Source organism: Sorex fumeus, unplaced genomic scaffold (genome assembly GCF_029834395.1).
Source record: "Sorex fumeus unplaced genomic scaffold, SorFum_2.1 ptg000122l, whole genome shotgun sequence".
In the NCBI taxonomy this organism is placed as follows: domain Eukaryota; kingdom Metazoa; phylum Chordata; class Mammalia; order Eulipotyphla; family Soricidae; genus Sorex; species Sorex fumeus.
The window spans coordinates 23,457,886-23,477,721 of NW_026606179.1; the positions used below are offsets into that span (position 1 = coordinate 23,457,886).

The window sequence follows — 19,836 nt, forward strand, 5'->3', positions numbered from 1 at the left end:
AATCAGATGGGCTGGTCACGTAATGAGATTTAAAGACGACCGTTGGACTAGAGCTGTTACTGATTGGATTCCACGGGATGTCAAGAGACCGCGTGGCCGCCCACCTACCAGATGGTCAGACTTCTTTGTCAAGGTCATGAACGATCGGTTTGAGGCCCTCCATGTTCCCGGAGCGAAGAGATGCCATTGGGCTACACTAGCACGCGACAGGGACAAATGGAGACGTTACTGGCGCCCGCTCGAGCAAATCGACGACTAACGGGAAGTTAAGTGATTAAGTGATTAAGTGATTAACTCGTGTCTCCAATCGATCTGTTTCTAGGTTGTCCTGTTCTTGACAGAACACAGGGAGAGCACTGGGCAGTGACGTTCTACTCAAGACCAACGTGGCTCTTGTGAGATTTGGTAGACAGCGTCTCTAAGGTGTCTGAGTGGAACCACACGTGGAAGACTCACAGTTCATCCTCTCTTTGGTGCCCACTTGGGGAGATCAAGACCAGTCCATGAGGATGGGTGACACTGTCACTCAACACCTTAGCAAAGAGGATTCGTGTGTGCGACAGACTCAGGGGTCGCCGTCGTGACTGTCTGAAGCTGTGCTTGCTCATACTTTGAAACAAAGGTGGACCCTCCCAAAGGTGGACCCCAATGCCCTGCCCTTGTGAGTGGGAACTGGACTCAGTAACTGGGCTTGGAATGAGTAGAATTTAGGAGAAGTGAGAGTGCATGACTAAGTTATCAAAGAAGTCAAGGCTTCCTCCTGGATCTGTCTTGGATCAAGTATGTTGGGGTGGTGGGGTGGGAGTGGGGGTCTGTAGTGGACTGCTATGTCAAGTGGCCTTTGGGGAGTGCCGAGGCTTCTGGCTCACACCAAGCCTAGCGGAAGGAAGGACCTCCTGAAGCCCAGGGGAGCATTTGGTGGCAGCTGTGGCTGCCTCTTCACGGGGGACTCCCAGGAGACCTGGAGTACATCCATCCCTACAGCTGGCAAGTGGCTTGGATGGCTTGTGAAGCAAAAGCACATCAGTCAGTTTTTAAGCAGCTTAAATAAGGAAATAAAACTTCAACAGAAAACACAATGGTTGGAAAACTAGAGTGGTAAGAAGAAATTCAAAACTTAAAGACATGAAGACTATGAGAAGAAATAAACATTTGGGAAAAGTTGGATCACATGCATGAAAAAGAAAAAATTCTATGTGACCCTTCCTTATCCCCATCACATTGCTGATGACAGAGAAAAGAGAAAAGATGGTCTCACACCCCCTAGAGACAGAACCCACCCGCTGTGGAAGACACACACTCTCAAAAAGCAAGGAGTTGAACAATACCCCGTTTGCTGTTCAGTGTTGGGGGGCAGGGCATTGTCCCAGGAAGTCTGTGCGGGACAGCACGATGCTGCTACAGGAAAGATTGGTCCCTGTTCCTGCAGAAATCCAGGCGCTGGGAAAGAGAACTCAAGCGCTTAGCTGTGCTCGCTAAGGCGTGGCTTAAGGCTTTGGTTTCTGTTCTTTTAAACTTGACTTGTCTTCTTAAAAGAATTTTTTTACAATGACTATAAATTGGGCTGGAGTGATAGCACAGTGGGTAGGGCGTTTGCCTTGCACACAGCCGACCCAGGTTCAATCCCTCCGTCCCTCTCGGAGAGCCTGGCAAGCTACCGAGAGTATCCCACCTTCACGGCAGAGCCTGGCAAGCTACCCATTCGATATGCCAAAACAAATGGAGATGTTACAGGTGTCCGCTGGAGCAAATCGATGAACAATGGGAGGACAGTGCTACAGTGGACTATCAATTGATCTTGGTCCTGATGAAGGGTTTTTAAGGAGAGAAACGAGGAGGCAGGGAGCTGTGACAAGAAGGTGATGTAGCAGGGAGGCCGGCAGGGACAGGGGACGCTAAGGAGGCCCTTCTCCAGGCAGGAAGGGCAGGAGGACAGCTCAGGACACTCTGCATCAGTGGACAGTGGACAACGTTCGCTCCCAGAGGGAGGGCAAACCAAGGAGAAGCTCCCGGATCCCTGCCATTTATCCCCTGGACTCAGTTTCATTCCTCCAGCACCCCTGGCACGATGGCCTTCACCAGCAGCTCCCACCTACCCCTGGCCCAATGCCTGCCTGCCATCAGCAGATGCTCTTTGCCCATTGCAGGTCAGGCATCCACCCGTGCTCTTGGGCCTGTGGTAGCCCCATTCCCGAGTGCTGGTGGCTCCTCCCGCAGACCTCATGCCATGCCACTCCCAGTCGCAGGCACTTACCAGCATCTGGCCGGTCTCGAGGTCCCAAGACCTCACTATCTTGTCAAAGGACGATGCAGAAATCCTGCAGGGAACATGACAGACAAGGGACCATGATGCGTGCCTGTGACTTCTCGAAGGTCCCATAGAAGAGTCTTCATAGAAAATTGGGAGGGCAGCCAGCACCCCAGTCTTCCTAAAGATGCTCCAGGAGTGCCCCTGAAGGCACCAGCACCCCGACTCCCACCAGTCCCTCAACACCTCAGGGAGCTGGAGCTTTCTCTTTGCCTCTGGGGGGGGTCTCCAGCTTACAGACCAGTTTCTCCCTCTTTCCACAACCAAAAGGCACCAAAAGGCAGCTTATTTTATCTTGAAATATTTCCTTGTCCATTGTAATAAAATAATAGAATTGTGACTTTGTTGGACTGGAGCCATAGCACAGTGGTAGGGCGTTTGCCTTGCGCACAGCCAGCCCAGCTGAGCTGGGTTCGATTCCTCCGTCCCTCTTGGAGAGCCCGGCAAGTTACCAAGAGTATCTTGCCCACAGGGCAAAGCCTGGCAAGCTACCTGTGATGCATTCAATATGCCAAACACAGTAACAACAAGTCTCAAAAGGGAGACGTTACTGGGCCCGCTCGAGCAAATCGATGAACAACGGTAGGACAGTGACAGTGACACAGTGACTTTGTTATCCATCTTTTTTTTTTTTCAGGCAGATGGGGAGTTTGGCCACACCTAGCAATGCTCAGGGGCTACTCCTGCTCTGGGATCACTCCTGGGGGGGATCAGGGGACCTTATGAGATGACCCAGATAAAACCCGGGTCAGCTACGTGCAAGGCAGGCACCCTTCCCGCTGTACTATCTCTCCAGCCCCCTACTTTTGTCTTTCTAGCTCTCTGGCCTTGGTGGCAGTGTTTGTCTTCTCTAAAATAACTTCAGTTTCATACTAGCTTTCGTTGGCCTCTATATACTGCTCAGGGCAAAGAAACATCCACATTGGAAAACAAATTCCCTCCTCTTTGTATTTATTTATTTAGTTAGTTAGTTGCAGTCGGAGATCAAATTCAGGGCCTGAATGTGAGACAAGTGATTATTCCTCAGTGAGTCACCTCCCTGGCCCCATTCCTTTGACTTTTAAAGGCTCCTGTCACACCCACAGGGGCCTTCAAGCAAATTCACTCCAGGCATCTGTCACACCCACGGCTGGGGTGGGACCTTCAAGCAAATTCACCCCAGAGACTTTCCCTGCCTCCCAGTCCCTAGCCTGGCATTCATTCCTCTGCTTCCTGGGCCTCAGTTTCCCCTGTCTGAATCAATAAGGTAGCTTTCCCTCCCTCGGTTCACCAGTGTGACTTGGGCTGCATCCCTCGCACTGTGTTTGGTCACCCATCACCAGTGTGACTATAGAAAAAGAAACACCATGAGGGAAATCCTATCAATCCTAATCAATCAAATCCTAATCAATCACAATATATTTGGTCTTTTTAGCACTTTAAGATGTCGAAGTGGGGCCTGAGAGATAGTACTGTGGGTAGGGAGCTTACCTTGCACGCAACCAACATCATATATGGCCCCCTGAGACGCATCAGGAGTGAGCCCTGAGCGCCACTAGGTGTAGCCAAAGGAAAAAAGAAATAAAATAAATAAAATCTAAAAAGCACCAAATAAATAAAATGTCCAACTGTTGGGCAGGAGAGGTAAGTCCTGGTGGTAAGGTACTTGCCTCATATGTGATGGCCGTGACCCTCGTTCAAATCCCCAGCACCACCTACGGTCAAGAGTCAGTCCTGAGCACAGAGCCAGAAATGACCACTGAAGACCACAGGGTGTGACTCAAACTGCCACCACCCCAAACCAACAAACAAAGAGGTGTCACATCCACTTGACTCACACAGCAGAATGTGGAGGCTGTGCAGAACTGACGAAGAAAGAAAAGCTTCCTGGGGTGTGGCCCTCCCCTGGTCCCCCTAAATGTTTCCCCCGCCACCCTGTGTCTCACCTGCGGCAGTCAGCTGTGATGCTGCACTCGGAGACTGGGGCTCGGGGCTTGGGCTCAAAGTCCCTGATCACAGTGCCCTCCATGGCATCCTCGAACCAACAAGAGATACAGCAAGAGGTCACAAAGGCGGAGCTTGTCAGCCCTGGGCTGGTCTCAAACAGCCAAGCAGGAGAACCACAGGGTCCCAGGACATCCCCCAGTTCAGAGGGACCCTAGGACTTTTCCTTGCCTCTCCAGAAATCTGCCCGCATGTCTACTAACTACCCAGGCTGAACTACAGGCACTGTTCTCATTCTCTGCTTAACAGAAAAGAGTGGCAGAATCCAGTATATCTGGCAAATCCTTAAAAAAAAAAAAAGTTTACCTCCCAGGTAAAGTCTTGCCCAGTACCCCATGGTTCCCTAAACACCACCGAGAGTGATGCCCCCAAGCAAGGAGCTAGGATTAGTTCCTGAGCAGCACCAGGTCTGGCCCCCTACCAAAAACAACAACAACAAAGTTTTATCCATTTGGGCACCAGAGGAATGGCTCAACATCTTAGCATCCCTGCTTTGCCAGCATGAGGTCCCGAGGTCCATCCCCTATGCTGCCATGTGCCCCAAGCCTAAGCCTGCAGAAGATGGCCTCTGTGCATGCAAGAACCACATTCTAATATGTGACCCCCCACACACACATGTACCACAACCATGCACATGCAGCCTCCCATGCCCTCATCATCAAAACTGCAGCAGGGAAGGGAAGGGAGAGGAATAAAATTGAATATATTCAGAGCCAGAGCCATGGTACCGCAGGTAAGGTATTTGCATTACATGTGTTCAACCTGGGTTTAATCCCTGGCATTCCATTTGGGCCCCTGAGGACTCCTAGGAGTGATTCCTGAGTGCAGAGCCAGGAGTAAGCCCTGAGCATTGCCGGATATGGCCCCAAACACAAAACAAAACAAAGATGGACAAATGCACAATTTACACTCCTTACCCAGCAATGTAGGTCTCGTCTAAAGAAATCATCAGACAGGCCAGAACAATAGCGCAGCAGGTAAAGTTTTTGCCTTACGTGTTGACAACATGGGTTTAATCCCCAGCACCCCATATGAGAGTTACCTGCCAAGAGTTACCCCTGAGCGCAGAGCCAGGAATAAGCACTGAGTACTGCTGGGTTGGCATAAAACAAAAAACACTTTTAAAGAAATACATATATAACTTTTTGGTATTCATCCCAAGGGCCCCAAAATGATATTTCAAAATGGCATTTGTACTACTCGCAATGAGCAGAATCTGTAAAAAATTTAAGTGCCCCCACACAGATGAGTGGATAAAGAGATTGGTGCACATACACACAAGGGAAATTACTGAGATAATCTGAGTAAAAAGAAAAAATGAAATCGTGTGATTTGCCAATATGTATATGGACAAGAAGGTATCATGCTGAGTGAAGTCAGTCAGAAGGAGAGGGAGAGACAGGATGATCTCTCCCATGTATGGAGTATAAAGATGCCTCTTAAGGGCCAGAACAGTTAGTCCACCAGGAGTGATCCAGAGCCAGGGGTGATCCCTGAGCGCAGAGCCAGGAGGAAGTCCTGAGCACCACAGGAAGTGGCCCAAACGCCAAAAAATAAATAAATAAAGACATCTTTGTAGAGGAATAACAAATGGCCAAAGCCAGCCATCTCTGAGCTTCAGCCCTAGAGTAATGTGTTTTAGGGGAGTGGTTTTTACAGTGGGCAGCCAACACTGGTGCCCTGCAGAAGCCTCTCTCAACAGAACAACCCACAACCCACAGGAAGAAACTATCCCAGCACAGGCACCCTACTGAGCCCTCTCCCGTGCAAATGCCCTATGGGAAAGAACTCTCCTTCTAGCAAGCAAGGGACTAAATACTGACCTTGACCTCCGCTAATGTTTGGCTCCTCCCACAGGTAGACCAGGGGTCGGTGCCAACACAGCCTCCAGTTAACTTCGCCCTCCATAGCCCATAAGATCCACATCTTGGCCTCCTTTTTTTTTTTTTTCATTTTGGGTCTCACCCAGCAATGCTCAGGAATTACACCTGGCAGTGCTTGGAGGATCATATGGGATGCTGGGGATGGAACCCAGGTCGACCACATGCAAGGCAAAGGCTCTACCTGCACCTGCTGTACTATTGTTCAGGCCCCTCATCTTGGCCTCATACTACTCAACTTTCACCGGGCAGCCTGGCTACCCCAACCACAATCAGCTTGGGTAGTCTAATCAACATTCCCCCAAACCCCACAAAAGTAGCAGTGAGAAATAACAGAACCCTAAAGAGTAGCACTAAGTTCAGGTCAAAGAAGACAAAGAATGTGTCTGCCAGGGCTGGAGCGATAGCACAGTGGGTAAGGCGTTTGCCTTGCACGTGGCTGACCCTGGTTCGATTCCCAGCATCCCATATGGTCCCCCGAGCACCGCCAGGAGTAATTCCTGAGTGAAGAGCCAGGAGTAACCCCTGTGCATCGCTGGGTATGAACCCCCCCCCCCCCCCCCCCCCCCCCCCCCGCCAAAAAAAAAAGAATGTGTCTGCCACAGAGGAAGGTCTGGGGGTGGTGGGAGGGACACTGGGAACAATGATGTTGGAGAATGGGCAGTGGTGGAGGGATGGGTACTCGAACATTGTTTGACTGAAATGTAATTACAAAAATATGTAAGTCTGTAATTGTATCATTAAAAAAAGAGAAGAAGGCATTCCCTGAATCAGTGCAAGAGGTTCCACACAATTACACAGAAACATCGAATTGAAAGAATGTCTCCTTAATGGGGAAAGAAGAGCCCACCACCCACAGACTTCCGCCAAGAGACCTCCTGGGGGTAAGGTGGGGATGCAAATAGTGTATTGGAAACAATCACCTTCAGACCACCACAGGCACGTGGGGGAAATGTTGGATATTATCCCTAAGTGCCTTATGCTTCATCAGTGAATTGTCCCCTTCCCTTCTCCCAGAGAAACTAACAGTGCTCTTATGAGCACCCCTGACCCCCTGCATTTATCTTTAACCTTTCCTTTGTGTTTTACCTCTCATTGTCACAATCCCCCAAGTCAGGGCTGGTTACTAATAAGTCAAACTTTCTGGTAACTCTGGACTTTGTATTTGTAGTGAATTACTCTCTTTTCTATGTCCCTTATAGCCTTTTCATATTTTACTATGGAGCAATGTTCTTTGCTTAGACACAGAAAGACTGTTAATGCTTGCTCCTAATATTTGGGAGTTGATTGACTCTAAAATATCTCTACTCCTGGGCATCTGTCACAATTACTTGACTCAAATGTCTGTTGCCGTAGTTCCTAACACCCCCCACAAGGGGTTTCTCACCGTGGGCCTTAAATGGACCCAGGACAAGTGGCAAAGCTACCCCAGCATCGAATGGAACAGTCTAGAAAGGATAAAAGTATGGTCTTGATGCAAGACATTATGACTTAAGAGACAGGACCCCTATGGGGAAGGATAAGCTGAACTGCCTAAGAACCCTGGGACTACAGTAAAAGCCTTGCTTGCCCTTGGAGCCCAGAGAACTAAGTTTTGGACCTATATTCTTTCTGTGTTTATCCAAATAATTGCAAGTATTAGTAAGAAGTAAACTTAATTCTTTAATATTTACTAGTAACAAGGGAAAGAGAAAAGCACTTATAATGCCTGTCACGTGACCATCACCCCTGGGCAAATCTCTCCATATTGTCCCTGGGAGACAGAGTCTCCATGAGTTAATTCCCCCAAAAGAATTGCCTTTATCGATTCACTTTACCTCTGTAAATGATCAACCACACCTACGTGCAGTCCTATACCTCGAACTGCTCACATGTTCATAAGTATGCTAACAGCTCTGCACTAAACGGGCCTTTTTACCCCCAGTCTGTGAGTCCTTAGTCTCTTTGTTCCTCTGCTGGGAAGTTCTGGGGAGGTGGTTCTCAGCCACCGAACATATGCGTTGCACACCCCCACATTTGGAACTCGCAGGGAAACAGCGCAAAACTCCACCATGAGGAGTGGGTAAAGATAGGAGCCCTGATGCCTCGGCAAGAAATACCACATACATAATCTCTCTGATACAAAATTCAGAGAGGAAGTGGTGAGGATGTTTAATGAGCTCAAAGAAATTGTAGGACAGACATCCAATAAAACACAGGAGGAAATGAGAGCAGAAATAAAAAAAAACTGCAAGCAGAAATATCAGATTTTAAAATTTTGGTAGGTGAAAAGAAAAACTCAATGGAATCCTTAACAGTAGAGTAACAGCAGCTGAAAACAGAATCAGTGAGCTCTAAAGTGAGTTCAGGGGCTAGAACGATAGCACAGCGGGTAGGGCATTTGCCTTGCATGCGGCAGACCTAAGTTCAATTCCCATATGGTCCCCTGAGCACCGCCAGGAGTAATTCCTGAGTGCAGACCCAGGAATAATCCCTGTGCATTGCCAGGTGTGACCCAAAAGGGAAAAAAATAAATAAAGTGAGTTCAAATGAGAGAAAAACTCCAGACCACAGCAGAAGAAAGAAAAAGAAATAAAAATAAATCAGTGGCAGGCAAGAAAACTGTGGGATGAATTCAAGAGGAACAACATAAGAATCATCGGAGTCCCAGAGGGACAGGAAGGCAACCCCAAGAGGAAGCCTCAGTCAACCACATCATTGCTGAAAAGCTCCCGGAGCTGGAGAACTCAGGCAACCAGCTCCAAGAAGCCCAAAGGGTACCAGTTAAAAGAAACCCAAATAAAAAGACTCCAAGGCATATCCTAATCAGAATGATGAAAACCAAAAGCAGAGATCCAGAGATGCAATACTGAAAGCAGCAAGATCAAAGAGGAAAATTATATACAAAGGAGCATCCTTAAATTTACAGCAGACCTACAGAATGAGACCCTCCAGGCCTGAGGTCAATGGTGGGATATAGTAAAAAAGTAATTAATTAATTAAATTAACAAAATAAACGTCCCACTAAGAATATTTTACCAAGCCAATCTCTCATTCAGCTTTGAAGGAATGATACACAACTTCACAGATAAACCACAGCTTAGGAACTTCAGAGACTCAAAACCAATTTTGAAAGAAGAACTGAAAGGGCTACTGTAAGGCAAGACAAACCCCACTAACACATCAAACTTTTACAGATTGATGGTACAAAACTTCATGACAATAATCTCTCTTAATGTCAATGGTCTGAACACATCAGTTGAGACACAAGTGACAAAATGGATTAAATCCAACATTAAATTGAATCCAACATTCTGCTGCCTACAAGAAACACATCTGGTAGTCAAACACAGATTCAAAGTCAAAAGCTGGAAAACAGTTCTTCAAACAAACAATCCCCTCAAAAAGGTTGGGGTCATACTGGTATCCGGCAATATAGATTTCAAGCTGGAAGAAGTTGTAAGAGATAGAGAAGGTCATTTCTTAATAAGGCATATGAATATCAAGGGATCTATACCTCATGAAGAAATCACACTCCTAAACATATATGCATCCAATGAGAGACCCGCAAAATACTTAAAACAACTGCTAATAGACTTTAAGGAGGACATTGGTAGCAACACAATAGTAGTTGGAGACTTCAACACTGCCTTGTCACTCCTTAAGAGACTAATGAGAATAAAACTCAGCAAGGAAACACTGGTTTTGAAGGAAGAAATAGAAGGGGGCTGGTAGATAAATGCCTTTCATCCCCCAAAGCTAAATACACATTCTTCTCCAACGCACAAGGAACATTCTCCAAGATAGACCACACGTTGGGCTGCAAAACATACTTCCATAAAATCAGAAAGGATAGAAACTGCATCAATAGTCTTCTCAGACCATGATGCACTGAAAAGAGAAGTTAATCACACAAAGAAATGGTGAATTAAACAGCTCAGAACTGAACAAGCAGTGGACCAGAGAGGAAATTAAAGAGGAAATCAAAAGATTTCTGAAAACAAATGAAAATAAGGACAAGAGCTACCAGAACTTGTGGGACACAGCAAAAGCAGTGATAAGAGGAAACTTTATAGCTCTGCAGGTATTCGTCAGTAAAGAAGGAAAGGTCCACATAAATAACTTGACTTCACAGCTTAACATCTTGGAAAATGACCAACAAAAGGAGCCAAAACCAGGCAGAAAGATAAACTAATAATAAAAAAAAACTTAGAGAGCAGAAATTAACAAGACGGAATCTCCAAAAACAATTCAAAAGATAAATGAAAAAAAGCTGGTCCTTTGAAAAAAATTAATGAGATCAATAAACCACTAACAAGACCTACAGAGAAAGAGAGAGCGAGAACCCTAATAAACCAAATCAGAAATGAAAGGCAGAGGAGGGGAGAACATCACAACAGAAACCACAGAAATTCAAAGGATCAGGAGAGATTATTTTGAGAATCTTTATGCCAAAAAACAAGAGAGCCTAGAAGAAATGAATAAATTCTTGGATTCTTATAATCCCCTAAGGCTGAACCAAGAAGATTTGGAATACCTGAACAGACCTATTAAGGAAATTGAAATGAAAATCAAAAATCTTCCCCGAAACAAAAGCCCTGGCCCAGAGGGACCTCACTAGTGAATTCTTTTAAACCTCTAAAGAGTATCTACTGACAATCCTTTTCAAGCGTTTCCAGGAAATTGAAGAACCATAAACACTCCCAAACAGTTTCTATGAAGCTAAAAGCTGACCGATACTAAAAGCTAAGAGATACAGAGAGAGAGAGAGAGAGAGAGGGAGAGAGAGAGAGAGAGAGAGAGAATTATAGGCCAATATCTCTGATGAACACAGATGCCAAGATCCTCAACAAAATTCCAGCGAATAAAATCTAACAACTCATCAAAAAGATTACATATCATGACCAAGTAGAATTCATCCTGGGGACAAAAGTCAATCCACATGATACAATATATCAACAAAAGAAAAATATAAAAACCGTATGATCCTATCAATAGTTGCAGAGAAAGCATCTGACAAGATCCAGCAACCATTCATGATAAAAACTCATGACAAAATGGGAGTTGAAGGAACTTTCCTCAATATAGTCAAAGTCAAACCACAAGCCCACAATAAAAGCCATGCTCACTGGGGGAAAACTAAAAGTCTTCTCTCTAAGATCAGGCACAAGGTTGCCCACTCTCGCCACTTCTGTTCAATATAGTACTGGAAGTACTTGCCATAGCAGTTAGGCGAGGAAAAGGTATCAAGGGCATCTAGATAAGAAAGAAAGAAGTCAAGTGCTCACTATTTGCAGATGGCATAAAACTATATCTACAAAATCATAAAGACTCTACAAAAAACATCTAGAGAGCTTGAATGAGAGTACAACAGACAGGGCATTTGCCTCACAAGTGATGGAACCAGGTTCAATCCTTGGCGTCCCACATGGTCCCCAGGCACCACCAGGAGTGCAGAGCCAGGAGTCACCTGTAAGCATCACCAGGTGTGGTCCCCAAACAAAACAAAGTAAAATAGAAAAGCTCCTAGAAATAACAAACTTGTATAGTAAAGTGGCAGGTTTACAAAATCAATATGCAAAAGTCTATAGCTTTCCTATATACAAATAATGAAAGAGAAGAGATTAAAAAAAATCCCATTCACAATTGTGCCTCAGAAAATCAAGTACATGAAAATGAAAGAACTATACAAAGAAAACTGTAAAGCACCACTTCAAGAAATAAAAGAAGACACGAGAAAACAGAAACACATCCCCTGCTCATGGACTGGGAGGATTATCATTAAAGTGGCAGTACTCCCCAAAGCATTGTACAGAGTCAGAACAGTTCCTATTAGGATACCCACGACATTTTTGAAAGAAATAGACCAAACATTCATGAAACTCATATGGAGCAGAAAATATTATATGACTGAAACCCAATTGTGTACAACTTTGTAACTGTGTACATCTCACGGTGATTCAATAAAACAGGAAAAAATAATAAACAAATAAAATGAGGAGAGCAACACGCTGCAGAGACGTCCTTGGATGCTGCGCCAGGCTGTCTCATCCGGGGCACCCAAGAGAGGGGCAGGTGAGTCCCTCCACTTGCCCCAACAGAGCCCATCAGCCAAAAACCTCCAGAATCCAATCACCTCTGTGCTCACAGCCGATCTCCACAGGCTCAGGACGGGTCTCATCCATGAGAATGAATCTGATGAAAAACTCGGGCATGTGAGTTTTGTGACTGAAATCTCCAGGCTCTCACAGAGTCGGGAATGGGTGACCTTTCCCCATCTCTCTGTTCTTCCCGGAGCCTGGCTGTCACGCCCATGGACTGCCTGTGATGCCCTATAAGGTTATTAACAGCCATGATTCAGAGGCTCACAAATGAATCCTGGAAGAGAAAGAGAGCAACATGCCACAGAGATGCCTCGGCACCCCAAGTCACCATGCAATTAAAAATTTAACTCTAGCTGTATCACCCTATTTAAAATTTTAGAATTCCTGGAGTGCTCAACAGCAAATGCAGCTGTACAACATCTCATATTCTGCCTCACTGACGTTCCAAGAGTAGCAACACAACATTTGATGGAGTGTAAAGTAGAAATGTTTCAATATGTGTGTGTGTGTGTATTAGCACACAAGGGGCAGGCAACCGTGAATAACATGTTAATAATCTCTTATACGAGGGCTTAACGGTTCCAGGGTGAGATACAACACTCTTCACACACTTTCTTCTGAGGAAATTTTTTTCAATCATTTTTAGCAGATTCTTCATAACAAGCAACACAAAATAACTTATTTAGTACGTGCTCTGGGGGCAGATTTGGGAGGTGGTGGGATGGTGTAAAGGTGTCAGGATTGGTGTTGGAATATAGAATGCAATGAATTATTGTGGACAACTTTTAAAAAATAAAATTTAATTAATGAAGAAAGAAAACGAGGGGCTGGAGCGATAGCACAGCGGGTAGAGCGGTTGCCTTGTACGTGGCCGACCCGGGTTCGATTCCCAGCATTCCATATGGTCCCCCGAGCACCTCCGGGAGGAATTCCTGATCGCAAAGCCAGGAGTAACCCCTGTGCATTGCTGGGTGTGACCAAAAAAAAAAAAAGAAAGAAAATGATGAGTTTTAGCCGGCGGTGTGAGGGGACCTGAGACCCTTGAGAAGGGACACTGGCCTTCCCCGGGTGGATTTGGAGCAGCTGGATCATCATCATGTATTAGCAACATGTATACATGATACTCTAGTATTAGCAGTTCTGTAAATCACATGCCTAATCAAGATAAACTTTAAAGATAAATAAAATCCAGGTCTACTGATCATAAAACATAAAGAAATTTATTCTAGAACACGTCTAAAATTATGTTTTCAAGCCCCACATTCATCCCCCGACCCCAAAGCATTGTACAGATTCAATACAGTTGAATTGGTCTATTTCTTTTTTTAAAATGCCATGGTTATCGTAATAGGAACTGTATTGCATCTGTAAAATGCTTTGGGTCACAGCCCGCAGTTGAAGTCGGGAGGCCCCGAAGGCGTCCAGCGGCTGGCGGGTTCAGGACTCCACAGTGACACCTTCTGGCCACAAGAAGGAACCTCAGCTACAGTCCAGGACTAGCTGGGACCGGGCGCAGGGTGTGACCCCTTTGGCAGGAGATGCCAGATGGGATCCGTGTCGCCCGAGGCCTGGGGAATGTCTCCCCTGTGTACTGAGTGATTCTAGAAACAAGTGAGCCATTGGCTAGGGGCGCGGAAAGGTAAGCAAAGAGGGCAGGGGGAGTTGCGGGGGGGCGGGGGGTGGGGGGGGGGCAGCTGCCCTATCACTGGGCAACTCCCAGGAAACAGGAACTCCCCTGGGAGGACATAGATAACTTAAGGGATGATGCCAGCCAGACCAGAATGAGCAGAGAGGACAAAGAAGAGCCTGAGAATTGGCTGGAAAAGTAAGGGAAATGCAGTAATATTTCCAGGCTAGGTTTCAGTGGTTACATAAACAGCATTTCAGGGTTCCAGGTATGTACAAGTGTGTATAATGTAATGGACAAGAAAAAAAGAATTCACCCCAATATCTTCATAGTGGTTAACTCTGGGATTGTGGCTCAATGAGCTTTATAGTGCTTTTGGAAGATGAGAAAAGTTATTTATTTGTGACTTGAAGGATGTGCTAATATTTGGTAGAGGGAGATTGGGCATGTTTCATGGAAGGGGGGTGCATGTGGTCGTACTTAGGGGCTATTCCAAGCTCTGTGCTCAGGGATTGAACTGGAATGGCCACACGCAAGGCAAGTACCTAAAACTACTGCACTTACCTCTCTGACCCCGGGAAAGGCATGCTTAAAAGCATGGGTTAGTTCTGGAGAGATACCTCAAAGGGCTGAGTGCATGCTTTGCATGCCAGAGACCAAATTCCATCCCCAGCACTACTTGCCCCCGCCCCCTCTGAGCACGACTGAGACCAACCTCTGAGCAGAGTTTGGAATAGCTCTTAAGCCCAACTGGGTATGCTCCCCAAAACTGGAGTGATAGCACAGCGGTAGGGCGTTTGCCTTGCACGCAGCCAACATGGCCGACCCGAGTTCGATTCCTCCGCCCCTCTCGGAGAGCCCGGCAAGCTACCGAGAGTATCTCGCCCGCACGGCAGAGCCTGGCAAGCTCCCCGTGACGTATTCGATATGCCAAACACAGTAACAACAAAAATCTCCAATGGAGATGTTACTGGGCCCGCTCGAGCAAATCGATGAACAACGAGAGGGCCTTCACTTTACTTACTTTACTGAAACACGGTGGTTTGCAAAGTTGTTCATGATGACTTGTTCCAGGTCTTCAATATTCCAACCCCAATTCCACCACCATTGTCACCTTCCCTCCACCAATGTCTCCCTTTTTCCAGCCACCTTCCAGCCTGACCCTGTAGCAGGATGACAGCAATTTATTTTATATTGCTCACTACCATCAAATGGCTCGTGGAATAATCAAAAATTTATTTCTGAAGGGGGAAAAATGTGAAAATTGTTGTATCTCCCCATGGGCACATTAATTCCTTGTCTGAGGTTTGACTAAGCTGCTGTTGCGAGTTAAGCCTTCTGTGTTAAGGTTTTTGTTAGTTAACATTGGTTGGCTTCTGCGTTACAACCCACCCAATGTGTTCTGTTCCTACTGGGATATCACTGTTGTAGAATTTGGAGGTGTTGTATAGCCGCACTCCAGAAAGTCCAGAATATTTAACTGGAGAGTTAAATAGGTAACTGGGTATGACTGCTGGGTCTTCTGGAAGTACAAGGAGGTTGGGGATGGTTGCTCACCCTGACTCTGAGAAGGCCTGAAGTTTTCAGCCACAAAGACCCGTGTACCTGGAATTGGGGCAGATTAGTTTCTCTGAGGCAGTGGAGTCTGGCCAGAGGTGTTACTGTGGTTTTGAAGTCCCCTCCCCCGCCAATTTTTAAAATAAAATTTGCCCCTACTGATAAAAAGCAGGAGTCAAATGTTTTAGTTTGGAGTAGGGTTGAAAGGAGGGCCAGTACCCGAGCTGCTTTGGCAGAAATGCCTCCAGACCTAATTATTAAAATTTTAGAATTCCAAGATCGCGCGGCTGCACGACATCATATGCTATTCATAACCAGCAACAGAAAACAAATTGTCTAATGTTGCCTTTTTGGCAGGTCTCAGTGTTCAGGGAAAATTCCAAATAATAATGGTGGGACTGGTATCAAAATATTAAATGTAATCAAAGTAGAGAGAGAGTGATGTGGAAATCATCTGCCCCACAGGTAGGGGGAGGGTGTGGGATGGGGGGTATGCTGGGGGTTTTGGTGGTGGAAAATGTGCACTGGTGAAGGTACCGGTACTTCATCATTGTATGACTGAGACTCAAACATGAAAACTATGTAACTGTTCTCACGGTGATTCAATAAATAAATTTTAAAAAATACTGGGGAAAGTAGTGATTGGGGCTAAATGGAACAAGATAATCCATAAGTTATCATTGGAGATTATTATTAAATCAAATTTTATTAAGTGTAGTATTACTTTGGAGTTTAATATAATATTTACTCTATATTTGCATGTATCTGAAATTTTCTACAATTAAAATTTAAAACTCTGATTTAAAAAAAATAAAAAGAGGAACTGGAGTGATAGCACAGCCGGTAGAGTGTTTGCCCTGCATGCGGCTGACCCGGGTTCGATTCCCATATGGTCCCCTGAGCACCACCAGGAGTGGTTCCTGAGTGCAAAAAAGCCAGGAGTAACCCCTGTGCATCACCAGGTGTGACCCAAAAAGCAAAAATAAATAAATAAATAAATAAATAATAACGAAAAAAAAAAAAAGGAGGGTCAGAGAGGTGGGTGACATGCTGGAGGGAGGCAGAAGAGGCATGGAGAGCACTCTGGCTCAGACACCAGCTAAGAGACCAACTAGTCACCTGCCTCATGGGCTGTTCTGTTTTTTTTTTGTTGTTGTTCATTTTTTTTGTTTTTGTTTTTGTTTTTTCTTTTTTTGCCTTTTGGGTCACACCTGGCTATGTTCAGGGGTTACTCCGGCTCATGCACTCAGGAATTAGTCCTGGCAGTGCTCAGAGGACCGTATGAGATGCTGGGAATCGAACCCGGGTCGGCCGCGTGCAAGGCAAACGCCCTACCTGCTGTGCTATCTCTCCAGCCCCCTGATGGACTGTTCTGAGACACGTGTGCTCAGAGTTCCTTGTGGCCCTGTATGCGTGAGAGAATGAGGGGAAGCTCCTGCAGCAGAGCAGCGCTGGAAGAGGGGAGCCGTGGGGGTGAGGGCGGGGGCGGGGGGGGGGGGGGGAGGAGCCTGGGGAAGGAGCGGCTGCTGAGGAGAGAGCTGAGAGGGCCTGGGAGCCGGCAGGCGCTGAGGACCCAAGAACAGCTCTCCTGGGGTGCAGAGAGGGGAGGCTTGGAGGAGGCTACCCTGGGCGGGCAGAGATGAGGCCGGGAGATAGGGCAGGGGTACAGGGAAGCAAGGATGCCCCCGTGGGGCACCTCTAACCTTGGGACAACCGAGGCACAAGCAAGCCTGACCCTTTCAGTGACGAGATTCCCTTGATCGGCACAGACAGAATCTACTGAGTCAGGAGGTCCCAGAGGAAACAGGCACCTGCAAATTTCCTCCCGCCTGCCCTGGGTAACAGCATCACAAGGACCCCCAACTCCAAGGGCTTCTCGGTACCCCCGAGAGTGGGATGAGAGCCCAAGGCTCCCAGTGAAGTCAGCAGCTTTCCAGCTTCCGAAGGGCAGGGTCCAAGCAGAGTATGGAGAGCCGGGACAGGGATGGGTCCCAGCATGAGGCTACCCCGCAGGCAGAGGGAGGCCCTGGATGCCACAGCTGGTGGGTCCCAAACTCAGGGCCTCGGGGTCAGAGAGAGAGAGAGAGAGAGAGAGAGAGAGAGAGAGAGAGAGAGAAAAGAAGGTCTGACAACTCCCTTGCTCCCTGGCACTCTACATGGTCTCTCGAGCACCACCAGGAGTGATCCCTGAGCATGGCCGGGCATGGCCCCCAAACAAAGCAAACAAAAGACAACAAAACCGCTTCTGGGGGCTGGAGCAATAGCACAGCGGGGAGGGCATTTGCCTTGCACGCGGCCAACCCGGGTTCAATTCCCAGCATCCCATATGGTCCCCTGAGCACCGCCAGGGGTAATTCCTGAGCGCAGAGCCAGGAGTAACCCCTGTGCATCACCGGGTGTGATGCAAAAAGCAAAAAACAAAAACAAAAAACAAAAAAAGCAGAAAAAAACAGTTCTGCCTAGGCCTAGGTGGTCTCCCTACCTGAGCACCTGTGAGCCAGCCTGGGCCCTGACCCCACAGGACTGAACTCTCTCCCCGGGGGCCAGAGGAGCATCCATGGATTCTGCCCAGAGGTTGCCTGGAGGTCTGGACCCTGCTTGGTCCTCGGTGAGCACTAGGCCTGGCCGCACCTGGGGCACAGATCCCAGTGAATCCCCCACCCCCGGCCACAGGGAGTTTGGGGCTCCTTGTGCATGAGCACTCGGTAGTGGGGTACTCAAGGCAAAAGGGATGCGGCCAGCAAGGCCGGCTGAGAGTGTGGTTCCCACACACTGCAGGCTGGGAGTGTTACACCTGTGTGTGATCCCACCACAATGCTGGTGGGCCTGGGTGTGTGTGTGTGTGTGTGGTTATGTGTGTGTGTACGTGGGTGTGTATGTGGATTTGAAGGTATGTGTGTGGGGGGTATATGTGAGTGTGTATGTGTGAGTGGGCGAGAGAGGTGTGCATGTGTATGTGTGGGTGAGTGGGAGTCTGTGCATGGGTGTGTGCCGTGTGTGTGTAGGTCTGAGGTTGTGGGTCTGTGTGGGTTGCATGGGTAAGTGTGGCTGTGTGTGGATGTATGTGGGTATGCATGGGTGGGTGAGAGGGTGTGAGGTTGTTGAGGTATATGCGTGTGGGTGTTTGCACGTGTGTGGTTGTCTGTGTACATGCACATGGATGTGTTTGGTGAGTATGGGTGTGTGTGCGTGGGCTGGAGCAATAGCACAGCGGTAGGGCATTTGCCTTGCACGCAGCCAACATGGCCGACCCGAGTTCGATTCCTCCGCCCCTCTCGGAGAGCCCGGCAAGCTGCCGAGAGTATCTCGCCCGCACAGCAGAGCCTGGCAAGCTCCCTGTGATGTATTCGATATGCCAAACACAGTAACAAGTCTCAGAATGTTATTGGGCCCGCTCAAGCAAATCGATGAACAAGGGGAGGACAGTGACAGTGACAGTGGGTGTGTGTGCACGAGTATGTGTGGGTGTGTATGTGAGTGTGGGGTATGGGTGTGTGTGTGTGCATAGGCGTATACATGGGTGTGGGGGGTCTGGGGTTGTGGGTATGTATGGGTGTGCACAGGTGTGGGGTGTTGCATGGATTTGTGTGGGTGTGACGGTGTGGGGGGTATACGTGTGTGTGTGTGTGTGTGTGTGTGTGTTAAAGGAAATGAGTGTAGGACTATTTGGGTCCCACCTACCCACAGCTTCACGGAGCAGTCATAGGAGCTACTGAGCACCTTGGTGTCATCTACACAGAAGTGACAGGAGCTCACCAGATGCTCGTGCCCGGATAGGATTTTAAATGGAATCTGGAAAAGAGAGAGAACAGAACAAGATCAGCAGCTCACAGAACACAGGTCAATTTTACGTTTTTTTTTTGTATTTCTACACATTTGCTGTGAACAATCTAAAAACAGTGGGAAAAATTCTCCCTCCCCTCTCCTCCCCACCCCTCCCCTCTCCTGCCCTCCCCTCCCCTCCTCTCTCTCTGCTACACAGCCATCCTCAGGGCTTACTTCTGGTTCTGCACTCAGGGATTACTCCTGGCAGACTCAGGGGACCACATGTGGTGCTAGGGATTCAACTTTAAAGTTAGAAGCTATAAAAGTCATTTTATGGGGGCCTCAGGGTAGAGAGAGACGGGGCGCGCCAGAGGATGGGGAGCAGAGATGCCTCCTCCAGGGAGCACCACAGAGTGGGTGGGATAGCACTTGGACACCTGAAGGCACTGAATGCGCTGATGGGGTCCAGCCACTAGGGGGCGGGCGCGGGGTGGCTTAGTGCTACCGAATCCAGGTGGGTCTGGAGCGGGTCCTGCCTGCCAGGCCCAGGTTCTGGATTTGGGCTCTCAGCACTCTGGTTCCCGGGCTTCCCGCCACCAAACAAACTCTGCCGGCAGTTGTTTCCTCCGTGCA

At 47.6% G+C, this 19,836-nt stretch overlaps 1 protein-coding gene across 1 annotated transcript in view; it reads right to left on the minus strand.

Moving 5' to 3' along the window:
* Positions 1–19,836, minus strand: part of WDR88 (WD repeat domain 88) — a 57,201-nt gene that overhangs the window by 34,065 nt on the left and 3,300 nt on the right. The window contains exons 2-4 of the mRNA XM_056136100.1: positions 19,120–19,230; positions 4,234–4,322; positions 2,255–2,318 (exon numbers count right to left, since the gene is read on the minus strand). Of these exons, the coding sequence (XP_055992075.1) occupies positions 2,255–2,318; positions 4,234–4,322; positions 19,120–19,230 (264 nt within the window). The remainder of the gene's footprint in view (positions 1–2,254; positions 2,319–4,233; positions 4,323–19,119; positions 19,231–19,836) is intronic.